We start from the raw sequence: 19,346 nt of genomic DNA on the forward strand, positions 1-19,346 counted from the left end.
GCCATTTTTGGGAGTAACTTTATACAAGAAACTTTTCATCAGATGCACAAAAAACTAATTTCTTATGAAAACAGTAACACATGATGGTAAATATTCTTATAAAGTAGATCTAGGGTCTTCATACACAATACAAAATGTCTAGATGAAAGTTCTACTTTCAAAAGCCACTGATATAAAATGGCTTATAGCATGGGTCAAAGGAAGAGCGTTATCTATTTTTATTCTATATATGACACCTGTTCTTTTATAACAGTTTTAAAGGTCAACAGAAAGCGAGGCAGATTGCATAGTACATGATGGAACCCTCCATCATAAACGACATAAATTGATAGGCTTAATTTAGAAAGAAAAAAGATTGTTTGTTCAATCAGGCAAGAAATGTACTGGCAGCAGAATGAGCTCATAAGTATCTGTAGCAACTATGTTATGATTTTTACTTAGGTCTGTCAGCCTTCCTCAAAAACTAAATCTAATGATCAATATCTAATACTTTACAGATCACAAACCTGTATATCTATGACACAGTGCTCTTACTAGCTAATGCCTTTCACAAGAAGCTTGAAGATCGAAAGTGGCACAGCATGGCCAGCCTTACCTGCATCAAGAAGAACTCAAAGCCTTGGCAAGGAGGTCGATCTATGTTGGAAACTGTCAAGAAGGTACCCTTTTCTCCATCTTTTATCATCATTATTTTCAAATGAAGGGATAAAATGATGCTGGCCAAGGTGCCTAATTTTAAATGCGTATTAGTCTTACTAATAGCGTAGCCTGTCAGAAGGTCCATAAGATTAGTTTAGATGACAAATTTGCCAAATTACTGTTCTTCAGTGAAGTTTTACTGTTTAGTAAGAAGTTTCATCTTCTGCTAGGAATGTTTCAATATTTTTGTTCTTTTTTACAAAAAAGATGTTAATATATATGAAAAAGTCAGTTTTGTTTGCTTTGGAAGACCAAATAAAGCCACAAAAAGGAGTATTTACCAGTGCCTAAATTATATTATGTAACATGTGTGTACTTACATTTCATGTTCTTTTTTTACATTCTTATTTTCTAAAAGATCATAATTATATTTACAGGAGGTATGGAAACTAGGTATTTTGTTCACTCATCTTTTACAATCTAGTTAGAGCTTAAAGTTCAACTAAACCCAAAACATTAAACCAAGCTAATATATTAGGAATCTGGTTAATAAGTGAATAGATACAAAGCAGTGAACAGAATAACTGTTTTATGAATCAGATGTGCTTGCACATAGCACTGCAGCTATTGTCTTCCCTGTGACACCCAAAGTAGGACAAACAATATATGCCAATCCACATTTCCAGTTTCCAATTACAGTGGAAATTATGGGGTTGATTTAGTTTAGGCTGCTCACATGACAAAGTAAATTATCACTCCACTAGGTATAATATAATTAGCTAATTAAATGTGGTAAAAGTTTACTCTGCAAAGAATACACAATTACAAGCAAGGCAGTGTAAAAAAGAAATTTTGCTGGTACATGATGAAATAGCTGAAGCTTTACCTATTTACTGGTGGTGAGCGATTGCAGAACCCCCTTCCATTAACAGGAAACTGAAAGCTGTTAAACATCCTGGCTGTGTGGATGGGTTTTAGAATTTGAAACATTTCAGAGGCTTTATGTTTTTGTAAGATTTGTCCACACTTAACATTGTTTTCACACAGGGTTTTGAAGAACAGTATGTAAACCAGAACAAATACTGTTCTAAAAGCACATGCTATGTTTTTGCCTTTCTAAAGGAGAAGTGAATGTTCACTAAGAATGGTGGTTATGTGAACAATAAGTTTATAAATAATAGATTTTGCTTTGAGGATGATTGAAAGACTGAAATAAATGAAATAAGGTGAATGGACATTCTTTGCTCTCTTAGTAAATCAACACTGTTCAGCACCCTAAACTGGTGGGCACCCTTATATACTTTTCAGTAGTGTGTTGTGTGTGTAATGTGTTCATACATAGGAGTTATTGAGATTAAATTACCCCTACATCATCAGAATCATTCAACAAAAATATAAGGGCAAAAATCCAGTTTCGACCCATGGCAGCAGACTCGCTAAAAAGTAGTTAATGGAGGACCTAACCAATCTACTTTGCAAATCTGTCACAAATCCAAGATTTTAGACTATTAGGAATATCAGTTTTGCTGTAATCTGTGAGTTATTTTATCAGGGTTAACAGGGAGAGACATGACAAATATTTGCACTGAAGCAAAATTTGGGAATGGGTTAGAAATGCTGTACTGTACCTGCTGAAAATCGGAAACCCTAGGCCAAGGGTCAAATAAAGAGCTTCTGTGCTTTGGTAATTATGCTTTACAACTCTTCATTAGCTTCCAAGAACCCCTAGCCTTTGTACATAATTAGTTCCATCCTTAAAACAATTAATTGCCCACTAATCTTTCTCTAAACACATGAATTGCTTTACAACAATAGCAACTTTTAAAGTGTTGTTGTGCTTTTTAAAAACAAGGGTTATTTAACATTCCGATATAATATTGCTAAAAAAGGAAGAAAGAGCTTATTCAGAAGACTACTCTGACTCTACCCTTATGTTTTCAAAACGATTTCCACTTTATTTTCTCTTGGCCACCTCTGCTATATTTATCAATGTCCACCTGACAACGTCATGCTCAATACAGAGATAAGGATATCTATTTCTTTTTCAGTTCATCCAAACCTGGGTTGAGTTCCACTTAGAAAACAAGATAAATGGCTTGTCCTTTTATAGTCTCTATAATTCTAACTGCTATTATCACAAGATTTTAGGTGAGATTTTGTGATGTCCCTACTGTGCCACTTGCTTTTCTCCTTGCTGGAAAGGAAGTTGTATAAAAAAGTTGATGTAAAGATCCACTGTAATTCTTTCTGTTTCATTAATTCTTGGGCTGTCTGTACACCTTTAGCTGCTTCATATTCTTTACCCCAACATAAAATAAAGTCATAAAATCACTAGTAGTGTTTTTTAGATTTGCTGCAGTTTAGTTTAAGGTCTTTTTAGTTGAACTGACTAAAAATGTTTACTGCCTGGCTGGCAAGTTAAAAGATGTACAAGATCTTCAACTGTGCATGGCCATTGCCCACCATGGGCATTAGAACTAGCACACTGCTCTCCTCTGAATATCACAGGCCAATGGGAGCACTAACTAATATATACCTTAAAAATAGGCTTACAACCCAACATTTACACTAGTTATAAGCAGAAAAAGTCACTAATGTCATTATTTAGTCATAAGCGTGTTGCCAAATTATATTGACTGAATATCATTACAGATGAAACCACAGTACTTTAACACTTTTCACCTAAACCCCCCCCCCCCCCCCCAAAAAAAAAGTGAGAACATAGTACACAAGTTAACCATAGAGCACAAGAAAACTATTCAATTTAAATATACTAAAATAATCAGCTAAATGACCATATTACTAGCTTTACTATGTTCTGATACTTTTCTAGAAATAATGTACGTAAGAATCATAAATAAAACAAATACTAATAATGAACAAAAAAAGGAAGTAGTAGGAAGTAGTAATGAGTTTCCTCTTTTGTATATTGTATATAAAATTACATTGGTAAAATTAGGGATAATAATGATACAAATTAAAGATTTTTAATTCTATAATTTTGAGGTAAATAATATTGTGGTAAATAAAATACAATTTAAGGATTTATATAGTGATTTTCAATTAGGGTTTCTCCAGGAAATGCCTGGGATTCTGTGAGCTATGGCTGATTAACCTCCAATGAGATGGTGCCTGCAGAGTTCCAGAGCCAATGTCACGTAGTAGAGCCAGTTGCATTAAACTAAGGACTTTTTAGCTCTCTTTAAAGGTGGCATTCTGACCAATAATGTATGGGGAGCATTTTTTTCAATGGTAACCAATGCAAAACGCATTGTTTCTCATTGACTGATTATAGCAGTGGTTCCCCAACACATTAAATTATTTAAAGGTTTCTCAGGGGTAAAAATGTAAAGAAAGTCTGGTTTATTGTGTGCTGTGGCCAATACGTATGTATATATTAGGTGGGCAATACAAGTACAATATGCAGGTAGCAAATGGCCAGCTGTGACAACATGCAGGGAACAAAGGGGTCTGAAAAGCCTACCGTCCCCAATTAATCCTCCACTAAAACCCTATTAGCATGACCAGGGTAGCTCGGACCTTCTAGCCCATCTCTTATAAACACCGTTATAATAACTACCACCTACTACCAAATCTCCCCCTGCTTACCAGCCACTCCCCCCCATAAATATTCCAGCACAAAATCTTGGATTTTTAATTGGCTGGCGAGCACCCGTTTATTTAAAACACCATTAAATAAAGTTAAATTCCCAAATAATTAACAAACAAATATCCAAATAAATTAAATGCCAAATTAAATTACATTTTACATTTTGATAAGCATACATTAACATAATTAACACAACACTCCATATAATTATTATTAAAACAGGAATATATAATGTTAACATATTACATGGAACATAGCTTAATGAACAAAGAACTTAATTCCCCTTTTAATAATACATAACCATTACAACAGTATCCATAATGTTATTAAACTCCCAATTATCCACCAAAACAACCAAGCTGCAAGTCTCAGAAGGCAAAATCCCACCCAACAAGAATTGAACTCTTCCAACATCTCCACCTTGGCCCCTAGCTGCCCAGCACTGCCTTCAGGAGCCATAATCATCCGTTCCCCATAAAGGGGGAGACCCCACCAAAGGGGATCCCCCCTGCCAAAATCCACCACTTTTCTAATACACTGAATCCCTGCCTTCCAAGACCCCAACCGCTAAAACGAACCCACCTCTCAACTCTACCTAAACATAAGAGGGAGGGTGGGTGGGAAACTTTTCTTTTCCAAAAGAGGGCCCCTCACTATCATCCAGCCCTTTTAACATCTCCCATTCCTAATCTCCTCCTACCCCACGTTGCATACTAGCCCAGCCCCCTCTAGCCACACTACCTTTTTTCTTAACCCCTTAAAAGCTCTGGGCTAGGCCTAGCACCTGGTCATGTAGGCCCTGCGCCTAATTCTTACGGCTACGTGCCTCTCTTTCAGAGTGGTGATCATAGGAGAGTAGGGGAAGTTTATCTCAAGCTTCACAAGGGTGTTTCATATGGCACTGGGGAGCCTAGAAGAGCTAGCATTGGATCATTCTGCACCTTTGTATCTGAAGTTGCAGATTCATGGGGAATGTGCCCTGTGGCTTTGCAGCGACCCAATATTGTGGTTATCTCTGGTGTGGGAGCTATATTGTGAGAGCACCCTTAGGCTAGATATGTCCAGGGGACACCCCAAGAGCATCATTTTGTTATTGTTGTTTTATGGTATGGTTTTCTTATTACTTTTATGAATGTTATTTTATTCTATGGTTATACTTGAAAATCATGCATCCAGCCAATTTCCACATTTTTAGAACTTTCATCAATATTTCATACTTTATATCACGTTTTTCTGCTGAGAAAATATTGTGAACTGGGTGGTTAATTAATTTTACATGTTTCAGCTACAAATCAGCTAATTATCTGTTTATATGTAAATATATTTGGCATATCATCATCATATCTACTTTCCCTAATTTTGTTATGTAAATTACATTTAATAATTATTGGAAATGTTTTGTCATGTGGAATGCATACTATATGTACAGAATTAACAATTTGAAAACTGGTGATATACTTGTTGACCGATCAACTTGTGATTTGTTTTTGGTCTTATGCAAGATTACTAGGGCTAGTGATTTGGGTGAAATGCATAGTGCAATCAGAACTCACTTGCCATGTCAAAGCTGAGAAGAATTCAAGTAGGTGGCTATGGATGCTGCTTTTTTCATATCAAACCTTGTTCCTACAGCAATTTATTGAATTAGACTTTTGTCTAATTCAAACTAAACTAAACTTTTGTATTATTACATCCAGTGCAATTTTACCCATATGTTTGCACTGTGTAGCATCAGTCAATATAAAATATTTTTTAAGTTCTAAAACTAAACGGATGTAATTCTTTCTGCTTCAATGTGGTCTTAATTGCACAAAGATCAAGAGCCTATGGCATTCCACTGGTCTAACCAGTTATCAAAATGTTTTTTTTTTAACAGGATGCTATGGGTATACCTGGTCAAGCAAAAGTAACACACTGTAATGTTAAGTTGGATAGCCTTTAGCTGTTATTTTCCATTGTGTCATTTCAATTGGCTTTTGCACATATGGATCTGATTTAATAAAGGTCTCCAAGGCTGGTTAGGACACACTTTGATCAGTAAACCTGTGTGATCCAGCAAACCTGGAATGGATTTCATAAAGTCATTTTCAATTTGTTTTCATTTGTTGCAAATGTTTTGATGCTGGATCATCCAGCTTCACTGATGATGAGTGTATCCTCCCCAGCCTTGGGTAGCTTTAATAAATCAGGTCACAACATTTTATTTCCCTAAAGAGTTGCATTATTTTTTGTCATTATTCATGATGGGAGAGTCAGATCACTATGTAAAGTTTTCTCCATCACATCCCATAGATTCACAATGGGAATAAGGTCTGGACTTTATGGTGGCCAATCCATGTGTGAAAATCAGTCTCATTCTCCCTGAAAACCTATTTTACAAATTGAGATTGATGAATCTTGTTATCTTGGAATATGTCCATGCCTATCAAGGGATTTCTTCTCAGGAAAAAAGAAATCCATTGATGGAAAAACCTGGTCATTCAGTATATTCAGGTAGTTGGCTGACCTAATTTTTGGGCACATAATGTTGAACTTAGACATGACCAACTAAAGCAACCTCAGATCATAACACTGCCCCCATAAAGTCTGGAACTTTTTTGTCCAAGCAATGAATATCTGTCACGGTCTAAATTCAGACTCGGAGTCCTGTAGCTGGAACAGCAAGCAAGCTCACAGTGAAGGCAGGCCTGGTTTGGTTCACACAGTAGCAATATAATCCAAGAAGCGTAATCGGAAGAGTAGTCAATAAACCAGCAGCCAAAGATCAGTACACAGGAAGTCACCAAACAGAAACAGCAGTACAAAAGCAAGATATTGGTAGGAGCACAATATTCTAGCACAGAGGAAGTTCCACACATCTATTTATTAGGAATTACCTGGGAGAAGTACAGGAGTTCAGAGTTCATCAAAGAACAGGATCAGGCAAGGTTTAACTATGTGATCAGGTACAGAGCTGTCCAGCACTTCAGGTGACTAAGCTGTCCATTGCACTTCAGGTGCAATGGTCCACTGCCAGCCACTGCAGAAGCCCCAAGTTTGATTCCTGACAATATCAGTCAATTAATATTATGAAAATAGCTGTCACTTTCCTTAAGTTCTCTACCTGCTTGCATTATTTTTACATTTTTAGGCTTAGATGCAGTTTGGGGCTATGGGAAGCCTGTTTCTACAATGTCTGGCTGGCTTTATATCAATATAAATTACTTTAATCGGGCTTTAACCTAAACACTAAACTAATGAACATTCTACTAATTCTCACTTACTTGATTTAAATGTAATAGCCCTATACATTAAATCATCAAATTTTTATTTGTAAATAATGCAGAATCTACTATTTCTGCAGAATAAAGCCTAATATGTTCATGTAATTACTGCTGTAAATTATACAATGTTTTTTAAATTGAATGAATGCCTTTCAGTTACCATTTTGGTTTGCATCTGTATTTACCAACACGTCTTACAGCATACGGCAAAAGGATTTATATCATCATTTTAAGCCTGTCCCAAATTAAGTGGAAAAATTGTAATCTTGGCTTCCAGTATTTGCTCGTAGTAATGTGCATATCATTTACCATAATTACATAAATACAGATAATGTTTTTATTGATTGAGCAACACAGTCTAAATATTTATTACCTAGATTAAAACTGGAAAGGCAAACAGGATCAATCGCCAAGAACTTTTTCTCAAAAATATACATGGAATATGTTTACATTATCGGCCAAATGTATGCTGATGTAGAGCTTCAGTTCTCATTAATGCTTAATAAGATAGTATAGGAAAGTACAAACTTGCTGAACATTCATTATACAGTGAATCTATTTATAGTAGATGGCCCTTGTTACTAAGATTTTTAAATATGGTAATGTTTAATTATGTAACGCATATGTCATTTCTACCTAAAGACTTTGTGCAGGCATTACCCCATCATTTAATTTTACCTTTAGACTTTTATATAAGGTAAAAATTACCTTCTTTTGGGGTAAGGGGGTTTAAAACCCTTTTTTGTTTTAAAAAAATAAAGGGTAAAGCCTTTTCCCTTTCTGTCTTGATTGCAGTGGCGATCAAGACAGAATGGGAACGCAAAGCCTCCTCATGGATCCCAGAAGGCTTCTGGCTGCTACTGCGCAGTGAGATCTGCACACTTTTTTCCCATCCTGATCAAGAAAACCTCCAAAAGGATCGACAGATCTGCAAAGGTAAAAGTGTTTACCAGTTTACTTCCACTTTAACTTCAGTTCCCATTGATATAAGCAGGCCACCACAATTATATCTCCCAAGAGCACAATCTCTAGAAACAAAGAAATTATTGAAACATTCCTAGCAGAAGAGGAAACTTCTTACTAACTTGTAAAACTTTACATTGAGTGGGTAGACTCTTGGAAACCAATGCAGTAGGACTGCACTTTTGCTAGAAAATGAATAGATGTATGGATCTGGAGTAGGACAAAATAAGTGGAAAACTGTGGAGTTTTTTAGTAGTCTACAAGCAGAGTGGACTACACTGATTGTGTTTTTAGTACAGCAGCAAATATTGTTAGCTCAAGCAGGTGGTTAGCAGTAGAATGGATTTATAATAAATAAACAGGTATTTTTTAGATATAAAACAATGAGTAAAAAAACATGTATTCTTTAGATCTAATAAATCTCTAAAAAATAAATAAATCTAAATAATAAATATCTAATAAATCTAAAAAAAATCTAAATTTTTTTAATTTATTATTTTGCCATGACACACACTTTAAGTATATTACAGCAGGCTTTTGTTTTGTACACAAAATAGCTTGTATAAGAAATAAATTAGAAAAGCTCTGCTAATTTTATTGTGCTGGTTCTTTTATTTACCATTTTTAATGTGAAGGTGGCATGAGCTGTATGGGTTCAGCTTTGAAAGAGGAAAGAGATGCCAGAGCTTTTTGCAGAACTATAAAAACATGATGATACTGCTGATACTTTCAGTTAAATCATTTCTTTGGTTTTTGATATGTGTATATTTTCTCCAGAGCCAAATGAATATGTGTATGTTTTGTAATTGCCTGGTTTAACACAAGTATTATACATCTATATACAGTTTATAAAATCAAAATGAATTGATGTTTGCTACATCCATGTTTTAATAATACAGGTAGTCCCCAAGTTAAGGACATCTGACGTACAGATGGACGACTCCTGGATACGAAAAGAGATTCCCTGCTCCCTGGTGTGCAGGACGGAGGCTTAATGGTGGGAGGGGGGTGGTTTGCATGACTTGCAGAAGAAGTCTTTTGGTTGTAACTCTTTATTAACTGACCAAGACAAACTCTGCAGTTGTCTTTTTGCATATCAAAGCACAGCTTGCTCCAAAAGTCAATGGATTTTTTTTTTTATCAAAGGAACATTCCACCTGTTATTTTTTAAACGATCACATCCCTATTCAATATGAAACAAAGAATTCAGTGAAGGACAACAATTTTTTTATGGGACTTTAAAGGCCAATGACAAAGCATAAATAAAATCATATCACATTATTTATACATTGTTAAAATTCACAAAAATATAAAAAATATATCAAAACTATGACTTTTACAGTAGACTCTCCTATTAGGGTATCCCTGATAGTTGTACAACCAAATGCTTTCTCTATGCGTTTCGCAGAAATTTCCGCTTCATAATTTTTTCATATTTTATTTCAATAATATAAAACAGTATAATTTTTATAAATGGATGTACCTGCTGTTCATATATAAATGGCAAACCTCTCTTATAGAGTAGTATTGGCAGGTGGTGAGAATGTATCTTTGCAATAGCCCGATCTTATAATATGCCAAAACATAGACTCTCCAAATATTAGTTTTTTAACGCTACCTATTTAGTATCCTTTTTTCCACCATGAAGCAACCGTGATAAGTGCTGAATCTTTGTTCAATTGACAGGTAATGGATTCAAGTAAATAAAATAAATGCAAAAATCCCCAATTTCTAATACTTTATCAATATAAGCCGTGCAATCATATATCGCCACCGATTGTTCTCCAGATATAGTGACTATGTGAGTGATAGATTTCCACACCATATAAAGAAACTACTTATTTTCCAGTGTTTTCCAACTATTATTAAATAAACAACAAGTTTTGATTTTAGTACTGTGTCAACACCAAGTTTCTACCCATGTAGATAAACATATGTCATAGTTCTCACTTCTTTCAATAGACTTCACGATTGCCCTATATTAAATGATTCTGATAGAAACAAGAAAGGTCCCATTCGCTTAACAGATGTATACCAATGTTTCTAATAAACAATAAAGGAACATTCATGAATAAAATCGTTTATATCGTTTCAGAGTACCCCTGATAGAGCAAAAAATAACTTAATCGTTTGGCAAAGAGTCTTCCCCAGGAGGGATTCCACCTCGCCTACTGCAGCAGTGTTAGCGTCCCTTGTTTAGAATGATCCCCCTATAAGGGTCATGCTCCCGCCGGAAATCGCCGCCCCTTAATGCATCTGCTCGCGCTGTGTATTGCAGAAATTGCAGGAAACATCTCTCAATCATTGCCTTCCCATCATGGGGGTTTTATTCATAGCTTTGGCTTTTACCTCCAGTTGTAGATCTCCCATATGTAAACAGAACTGAGGCTTTCCTTTTGAAGCCTCATTTGTATATTTATGTTTACTTTAATCAAAAAGCCTCTATTTAAATTTACCTATATTTTGTGAGAGGATAAAGTGCCATATAATGGAACCATAGGTACATTGGTAATACATCATAAATAAACAATTCTACATTTTAATGTAATAACTATATTCAAATGTCTTATCCATACAGGGTTAGCTGTTGTTGATTGAACAATTATGATATACATTCCTTCACATCACAAAAACATTAAAGATATTCTAAACCACACTTCCTATCATTCCATAATGATATTTCATTAATTTACATTACATTAAATTTTTTCCTATATATCGCTAAACAACGACAGCACACAAAAATATAGAATAGCGAGAGATGGGGAGGGAGGGGAAAAAGGGCGGGGGGAAGGGGAGGGAGAGAAAAAAGAAAAGAAGAGGGAAAGAATAAATGCTCTATAAATACTTGTTTCTCTCATAGGAATGACTTAAAGCTTAGTACTTCATTTAGGCCTGGATATCGTGTTGCTTTTAAAGAATATATCCATTTGGTTTCCTTCTGTAGGATGATTTTGTCCCAATTGCCCGTCTTGGGTCACAGATCACTTTTTCTAGAGCTCTAACTGCGACTTCCTTGATGTTAAAATTGTGGTGTGTTCCCATGTGTAGGCTGAGAGTGGTTATGATTTTTCCATTTTTTTGGCATATTTATGCTAATAAATCCGCTTTCTGAACTCCCTCATTGTTTTGCCACATAGAATATACAATATTACAGAAAGCCATTTAGATGATGACCTTTGTCTTACAGTTAACTTTCTGTTTTAATTTGGGGGTATTGTTAATAGGTACTGAGAACTTATCTTTACTATATAAATCCATTCACATTATGTACATGTGCCGCAAGGGTATGTACCCCCCTCATCATCATCAATCAGCAAATCCTTTTTAGCTTGAAAGTGGCTGTGTACAAAATTGTCTTTGAGGGACCTCAATTTCCTAAATGTTAATTTTGGATAGGGTCCTATATGTTTTTTGATCTTTTTGTTTTTGTTTTTTTTTTTTTGCTTTGTTTGTAATTACCTCACAGTGAGGATTTTGTACAGTAACTGACACCACGCTGCCTAATAGTATGTTGAGACAAACATCTGTCCTTATTGCATTTAATAAAATATTGTACTTGTTACGACTTACATACAAATTTAACATAAGAACAAACCTACAGTCCCTATCTCGTATGTAACCCAAGGACTACCTGTATAGTTATTCATTTAATTTTTTGATAGATGTTTATACATTTAGATGTTTTTTTTTCAGCTTTGACCAGCTGGCCTAAATAATTCACATTTCAGATAGTGGTGGAAAGAACAGAGCTATGTTTGGGTTTTTAATGCTGTCCAAGGGGATACCATAATGATACATTACATTTATAATATATTGGATGTGATTGAACCTCACACTACATAATTATTAATAAAGCAAGCGGACATTGCACACTTTGACAATTACTTGGGGCAAAGCTTTACACTTTTTACTGATTCTCAACTGATTTTTTTTTTCAACAGGGAGCTATAAATGGACTGACTGGCGTTTTAGAGTTTAATGAAGTTGGTGATAATCCAAATATTTACTTTGAGATTCTTGGTACAAATTATGGCGAAGAACTTGGCAGAAGTGCCCGTAGGGTAAGCTAAGCATTACATATAACCTGTTGTTATGTGCCGAGTGATAAATAATGTTGATTTCCAAATAGTTTTCCACCTCCTTCTGATTCACATTCCTCTTGAATGTACTAACAATATAGAACAGAAGACTGGTGCTGTTGCCTAAAGGCCTCACCTTGTTAAACTCCATACACAAGTCAAATGATTGTTGCCCGAGACATGTGTACCACAGTCCCTTATCTCCTTCATCAATCTACCAATTTTTTTTTTTTTTTTTTTTTTTTTTTTTTTTGCTTTTTGTATGTTCAATGCCTATTTTGCTATCTGTATTTACTGATGTCTTACTATTTAAACAGTCTCTAGAAAAAATTTATATTGGCTCCAGTAACAAGAGACCGAAGTTGCTCCTCCACCTCCAGCAGTGTCCAAGGCACCTTCTCAGATTGCATTATAAATATTGAATAACTCAGTCCTAGTTGCATAAAACATTAAAAGCTGATATGCCTATTAGGTTTAATCAGCATTAGAAAAGGAACACCATATATCAGTGCTCTGCAATTTTGTGTTAGACTTATGCTATATAGGTTTTACTATACAATTTTCAACATAATAGCTCATTTTTGCATATGCAGCAACTTAGCTGACGCATTCCTTTTCTTCTGTTCTTTCACTTGCTGTCTTCAACTGTTTTGTAGAATTTTAAAAGTACTGTAAACCGGCACTGACTACAGCTTTACTTAAAAACTGCTATTCTGTAAAACCTTAAGGTACCTAGATAGCTTTCACACTGTCGGCCAATATTTAAAATGAGCAGATCAAATACATTAAGTACCCTAGCTCTGCTGAATTGTGGAAGGAAGCAAAAGATGCACATTTAATGCCATATTAAGAAGTACGGGGCTTTTATCAGAGAAATAGGACAGGGCAATGATGATTTGTTTTCCTTTTTGGACCTGAAAGGGAGCTTCAGTACCAGACCAATCCTAACTGCTTTGCTATAAAGCACTCTTGTTCACTCGCTGTGGTTGTAAAGGTTTAATTAATTATTAATTATTTGTGTACTAATTTATAAAGATTCAATTCCAGATTTTATTTAGAAATTAGATTAATATAATTAGTGTCATATTTTCATTATCCTACAAAAGAGTCTTTTTTTTTCTGTATTATTGAATTCAGCTCTCAGAGGTCATACAATACCAAAATGTTGTGCAGTGTAGCATACAGAGAAATAAGTTATGCTAGTATATTATTCTGATATCGTGCCAACTGTCTTTTGATGACTGCAACATCAGAGTAAGCATGATCAGAATGTCAATAAATTTGTGGAAATATGCAGATTGCATGTTTTCCAATTAAAAAATAAAAAGGACATAACCCTTTTCTAATGTTTCTCTCTTTTTATGATTAGACCTTGTAACATTTTCCCACGTCCATATTGCTTAAACTGCAAAATAAGTTCTTCGGTAATAAGAAAATGGATTCATTAATATTCAAGCTATTACCTGGCAGTCCATACATTTTAAGTCTTAAAAAGTATTTAGAAAAGGAGCAGAGACCTCTTAAGAATTAGGTTTTAGACTTTTTTCTATGTCATTTCAATTTCGGATTTTAAAGGCTAGTTATGCTAATTCAATAGGGATTACTGGTTAATACTTCAAATAAATATGAATCCATTAGTACTTTTTGGGGATAGCACAGTTCAATCCTAATGTGTTGAAAGTCTCTGGAGACAATTCTTGATCACAGAGAAATAAATAAAAGTATATTAAGCCTATTACAGTAAAATAGGCGAATTTCAGTTCACAGATGTATTTGGTTTGGATCTTTTCTGCAAGAAGAAACATTAAAGGTCAGATGTACGTATTATCTATGCTCTTTAAGTTTGAGCACTACAAAGTTGTTATTAAGCGCTGGCACAGTTATCGAGCACTTTGCCTCATCTTGTAATAAAATAATTTGGGCAGCACTCATATTTCTTCGGCTTTGCGTGGCCTTGATGCAGTGCTGGGCTTTTAAGGACATAGGGTAAAGCTACACCACCATAAAGCAGTCAGGAGCTAAAGAGTTTAAGCACAGCTGCAAAGATAAAAACCAGGAATGTTCACAGAAATATGGGAAAGATTTTGGAAAACAAGAAAGGGAGAATATCTGGCCCATGCAGTGCTCAGTGGGGCTTTAAGCACAACACTGTTTACAAGCAGAGATTGATGGATAAGGTTCAGTGCCCGATGTCATCAGCATCACAGTGAATGACATCCCCCTGGGCTGCATCACTAAGACCATGATGCCAATATATATCAGGTACATGGCAAATAAGAAGCAGGCAGGAAACTCTTTGTCTATTTGCTGAACAGCATTTTAAAAGGTCAGTAACAGAGATTTAAAATATTAAACTTTTTTTGGCATAGAACATAAAACAATGTATTAATTAAATGTAAGTATGTGCTAGTGCTGTTTATGTTAAATATGTCTATGTTTTCATGTTCATGACAGTATTACTCAGTGATTAATTTAATAGATTTAAAGCATCGCTATAATTAGAACCTGGAATTTTTCAATTTGCATCAGCAATATCAAACCCTGATAAAACAATATTGTATGATATTCTGTACACCATATAAATTTAGGAACCTAAGCAGCAACTCCTCAAATATGGTTTGGCAAATAACAATGCTATATTTACAATTCGTCAACTACTGTATACAGCTCTGTCCCTGAAATTACAGCCTGATGACTAACAAATATATATATATAACATTGTAATTCTACCTAAACTAAAAGTAGTCTAGTAATATAATAAATGCCTAATTAGCCAACCTGCAGGTACAGAAGCCAACTTCTGAAATGTAACTTATTTATCTGTTTCCAAGATACAGGCATGTCTGGCATGCAGAATACTTTTTCTAGACTAGTTTGTGCCAAACCTTCTCTACCTTTTTTCCCTTCCCATTCGCATTTATTGCTTCTTTTCACAGTATCTCCTGATATCAAATATAATTTTTATTCTTTATATAGTGAAATTTCCACTTCATCTGAATTTTTATGGAAACTGAAAATGTGTGCACAAATCTTGTCCAGGTCTGATTAACTAAGGGTTCAAAAATTTGAATTAGAAATTTAGCGAACCCAAACATACAGACATTTTCCAATAAATCTTACAGTGGCTGCATTTTTTGGTAAATTCTGGCCATTAGGGCAGACTACTGTCCAGCTACGCTGTCATGGAGACCATGTAAGCAGCATTTTGTGTTCTTTTTTCAATTTCATTTTTCTTTTCAAACAGGCAGTAGGAACCCACTGGAAAAAGAATATCTGTTTAAAGTTTCACTAGGCATTAAACCTCTTGCAATAATGAAAACTAACATTTTATGCTGCAATTGTTCTTTTTATTTTTAAAACAACTGGATGTTGATAATGACAATTGAATAGGGAATCATTCTCATCCCTTTTGTGCATACTCCCCAGCAGATGTAGCCTTTCAGATGATAACACACTGACCTGAGACCTGTATGCTGGCAGTGATGGAGTAAATCTGATACTGTATGCAATAATAGTATGTATACAATATCTAGTACTCTCTTTACCATAAAGATAGCTGCCCTCGAGCTGAACTTATTACAACCATATTTTCGAATAAAAATGTCATTTTTTACACTGATATAACTTGATATATATACACCCAGTGTAGGCTTGATGTATCTGTACCATGAACTGTACCGGAGGATTTTCTTTTTTTGGGGAGGGAGGATATGTGGATATGTTGCCAGGTTAGCCTATTTATGTAAACACTCGTATCCTACAAATTAAAAATAAATGTCCATGTTATGCTCCAGTACTTATGTGACTATCAACTCAAAGCGCAATGTAAACTCTAGAACATGATCTGTTTATAACAGCGTCTCCATCTGCTATGTTTTGACATACACGTAAAGTTCAAATGAGGGTAAATTGTGCAGCATAATGAGAATTATAAAAACTCACTCATAATGGGCACATATTTTGTAGAATAGAGTGTTATTTTCTTGCTCATTTGCATTTTAATTTGCTGGGTCTTTAGGTTTCGTAAATACATGAGATTTATGCATACAATATATGGAGAAGTACAACCAACATGTCTTCTTAACAGTAATTGCATTAAATGTCTGTGCAATATGATAAATAAAAGCTCCTTTAGAAAAATAAGTATGTAACTGTAAAATAAATCACTGTTATGTATTTAATGGATAAGAAGGTTTTACAGTACATCTATATTTATATATTTTTAGCACAATATGCTAAGCTAAGCTAGGAACCAATAAAAACACAAGCCTTTAAAGACTTTATCAACTCAATATAAGATATGACAACCATGTTCCAAGTGAGTAAATGTTAGATATTATAGCTTAATTGTATTCATAGAAGAAGGGTGTATTTTTGCAGGTTTATTTTCAACTGGTATTCCTACCATTAACACATGTCTTGTCCTAGATTGTTCACCATTTGCAAATGCAGTTCATCCCGGTATGTCTATGTGCTGATACAGTGTATGAGAGGCAGTGATGTGAGCAAAGATATTCCCTGTCCTTGCTGACATTTATTATTCTACTGTCATAGGGATGTAAGAATCTTAACCCAGATAGTAGTATAGACACATACAAAAGAGAACTGGTAACAAAGGTAAACAAGTTAAGGGTTGTTCTGATTCTCAAAATCCTTATCCTTGAAACAGCAAATAGGATGTTGAGTTGTAAAGAACAGTAAAGGGATTATCCATGTCCTTCCTGCAAGGATACACTCCCTGCCTCTGATTGGTTACTGGTCATAGAGACTGAAAGAGTTTTGGACTCCTCCCCCTGGCTGCTGAGGATAGATCTTTTGCAGCCCCTGTAACGACATCAGATTGGCTAAAAAGAGGGATTACATAGTACAGGGTCAAAGTAATAAAAAGGGAGGTTGAATACTTGAAGGAGCTGATTAGAGTTTAGCTGTAATTCATAAAAAAGGCAATTGTTAGTGGCTTCATCTAAGCAGGCTGTGACACCAGAGTACTATTTCTTTTTCTACATAGAAACCTTAAAGCTATCTTCAGGATGATCCTACCCCCTCTACACACACACCTTCTTTATACCACCTCTAAAAAACAAATCACTCATTTAAAGATTCTATCAGATTAAAATTCAGAAAAAAAATAGAAAAATAGACAAAGTTTCTCTGACAAAATCAAAATAAGCTCAGCATATGAGATGCACTATTGTAACACATAATGTGTTGGGAATGGTCAGAAGATTGTTAAGGATAAGGTTAAGCATATTTTAATCCTCAAGTGTATACTATGTATTACAGGTAAGACACTTACACCTGTTTCTGTACCATCATTGAAACTGTAGCTACCATCTTTTTTTTTTTTATTCGGTCATCTTGATTGGGTGGGAAGGCATGATGTAACTCCTGCATATACATATGGGAGTGCATTCATTCCTGGCAGCAGGGATACCTGGCATATGCCGGCATTGTACTCTGAGATGAAGATGCCAAACAGGCAGACGAGTGTGCATTATTGCAGAAGGGATTTTGCCTGTCTCTTCTGCAATAATGAATGTGCCTGATCACCAGTTTTGTTTGTGGAACAGCTTTAAAACCAATGACCTGTAAAAAATAAAAAAACAGAGACATGTTGGCATACAGGACATATAAAATAGTGAAGTTGTGCACAGTACATGTATTCCTCATGTTTGCTTAGACCATTTTATGTACTACAAACCGAATACTCACAAACATGGTGTTTTTCCAGCTGGTTGGTTTTGAGACTAATCTTTGTGATGTCTAAATGATGGTTTTTATTTCCTTTGCTGAAGAATGCAAAATAACACTGTAAACCAGACAAAAATGGTATCCGCTATAATAATGTATCACACAGAACTATTCAATGTTACCAAATATAATGTGTGCATATTTTACAAATTACCATGTTCAAAGTGTATGTAAACCCAAACAGGTAACATTTTTATTTGTCTTTTTTGGTCACCAAACACATTTTTGTTAAAAAGATTTGATAAGTTCAAAGACATTTTCTGTGCTCTCTACTTGTGCTGTCTGTTGTCAATTTGTTCTCCTACCAAACCAAATGTTATGGTTGCATTGTCCTAAATTGGGAATAAGCTACCATCGAAGGACTAGAAGTGTCCAAATCACCAAAAAAATGGAATAAAAAAAATGAAAAAAATTAATGAATGGTAAAAAAAAGAAAATGAGTCCTAATAATTGCTAAGAGGAAAAGAGAATCAAGGTTTAATTAAGGCTTGCTTGGGTTAAGAAAGGGTTAACAAGTTAAACAGAATACCAATTTATTTTTTTATTTTAACTTGGATGGTTGCTTTACTGTCATCATATATAGATTAACGGCAATTTCAAACCTGACCAGATCAAATGATTCTGTGTGGCTCCTGGCAGCTGGCACCTTGCCATTCAAATTAAAGAATTGGTTCTTAAACAACCATCCCTTGCACATTTGGCAGTGGGTAGCAGTGAACAGTACTTAACCTTCCACTGCTGTCTATTCATTTTCTTTTAGACTACTGCAGGTAGAGGCTACATTGTACTGAACCTGGCATTCACCGTGATAAAAAAAAAGATGATTTTTTTTTGGAATGTGTAGCCTGTCCAAAGTCCACAATTGGCTAAAATGTGTACATATTTAGCTGACAATCTTTTATCATTTATGTATGTCTATTCATCAGTGCCTGTCTTTATCCATCTGTCTAAATCATGTTTCTCTGTGACAGTGTCTGTGTGATCTTTAATCTTTGTCTGCTAATGTTTGGCAGTTTGTGTTCATCAGTCTTTGTGACT

General features: G+C 34.9%; 1 protein-coding gene across 2 annotated transcripts in view; it reads left to right on the plus strand.

Annotated features, from left to right (window-relative positions):
- The window catches only part of GRID2 (glutamate ionotropic receptor delta type subunit 2), a 579,007-nt gene that overhangs the window by 361,956 nt on the left and 197,705 nt on the right, over nucleotides 1-19,346 (plus strand). For both annotated transcript variants that reach the window (XR_011919919.1, XM_072405568.1), the window contains exons 7-8: nucleotides 498-659; nucleotides 12,420-12,539. Coding sequence is in view for 1 of the 2 variants with exons in the window: in XM_072405568.1 (XP_072261669.1) it covers nucleotides 498-659; nucleotides 12,420-12,539 (282 nt within the window). In the remaining variant the exon portion in view is untranslated. The remainder of the gene's footprint in view (nucleotides 1-497; nucleotides 660-12,419; nucleotides 12,540-19,346) is intronic.

The sequence above is a fragment of the Pyxicephalus adspersus genome, chromosome 3 (genome assembly GCF_032062135.1).
Source record: "Pyxicephalus adspersus chromosome 3, UCB_Pads_2.0, whole genome shotgun sequence".
Lineage (NCBI taxonomy): Eukaryota > Metazoa > Chordata > Amphibia > Anura > Pyxicephalidae > Pyxicephalus > Pyxicephalus adspersus.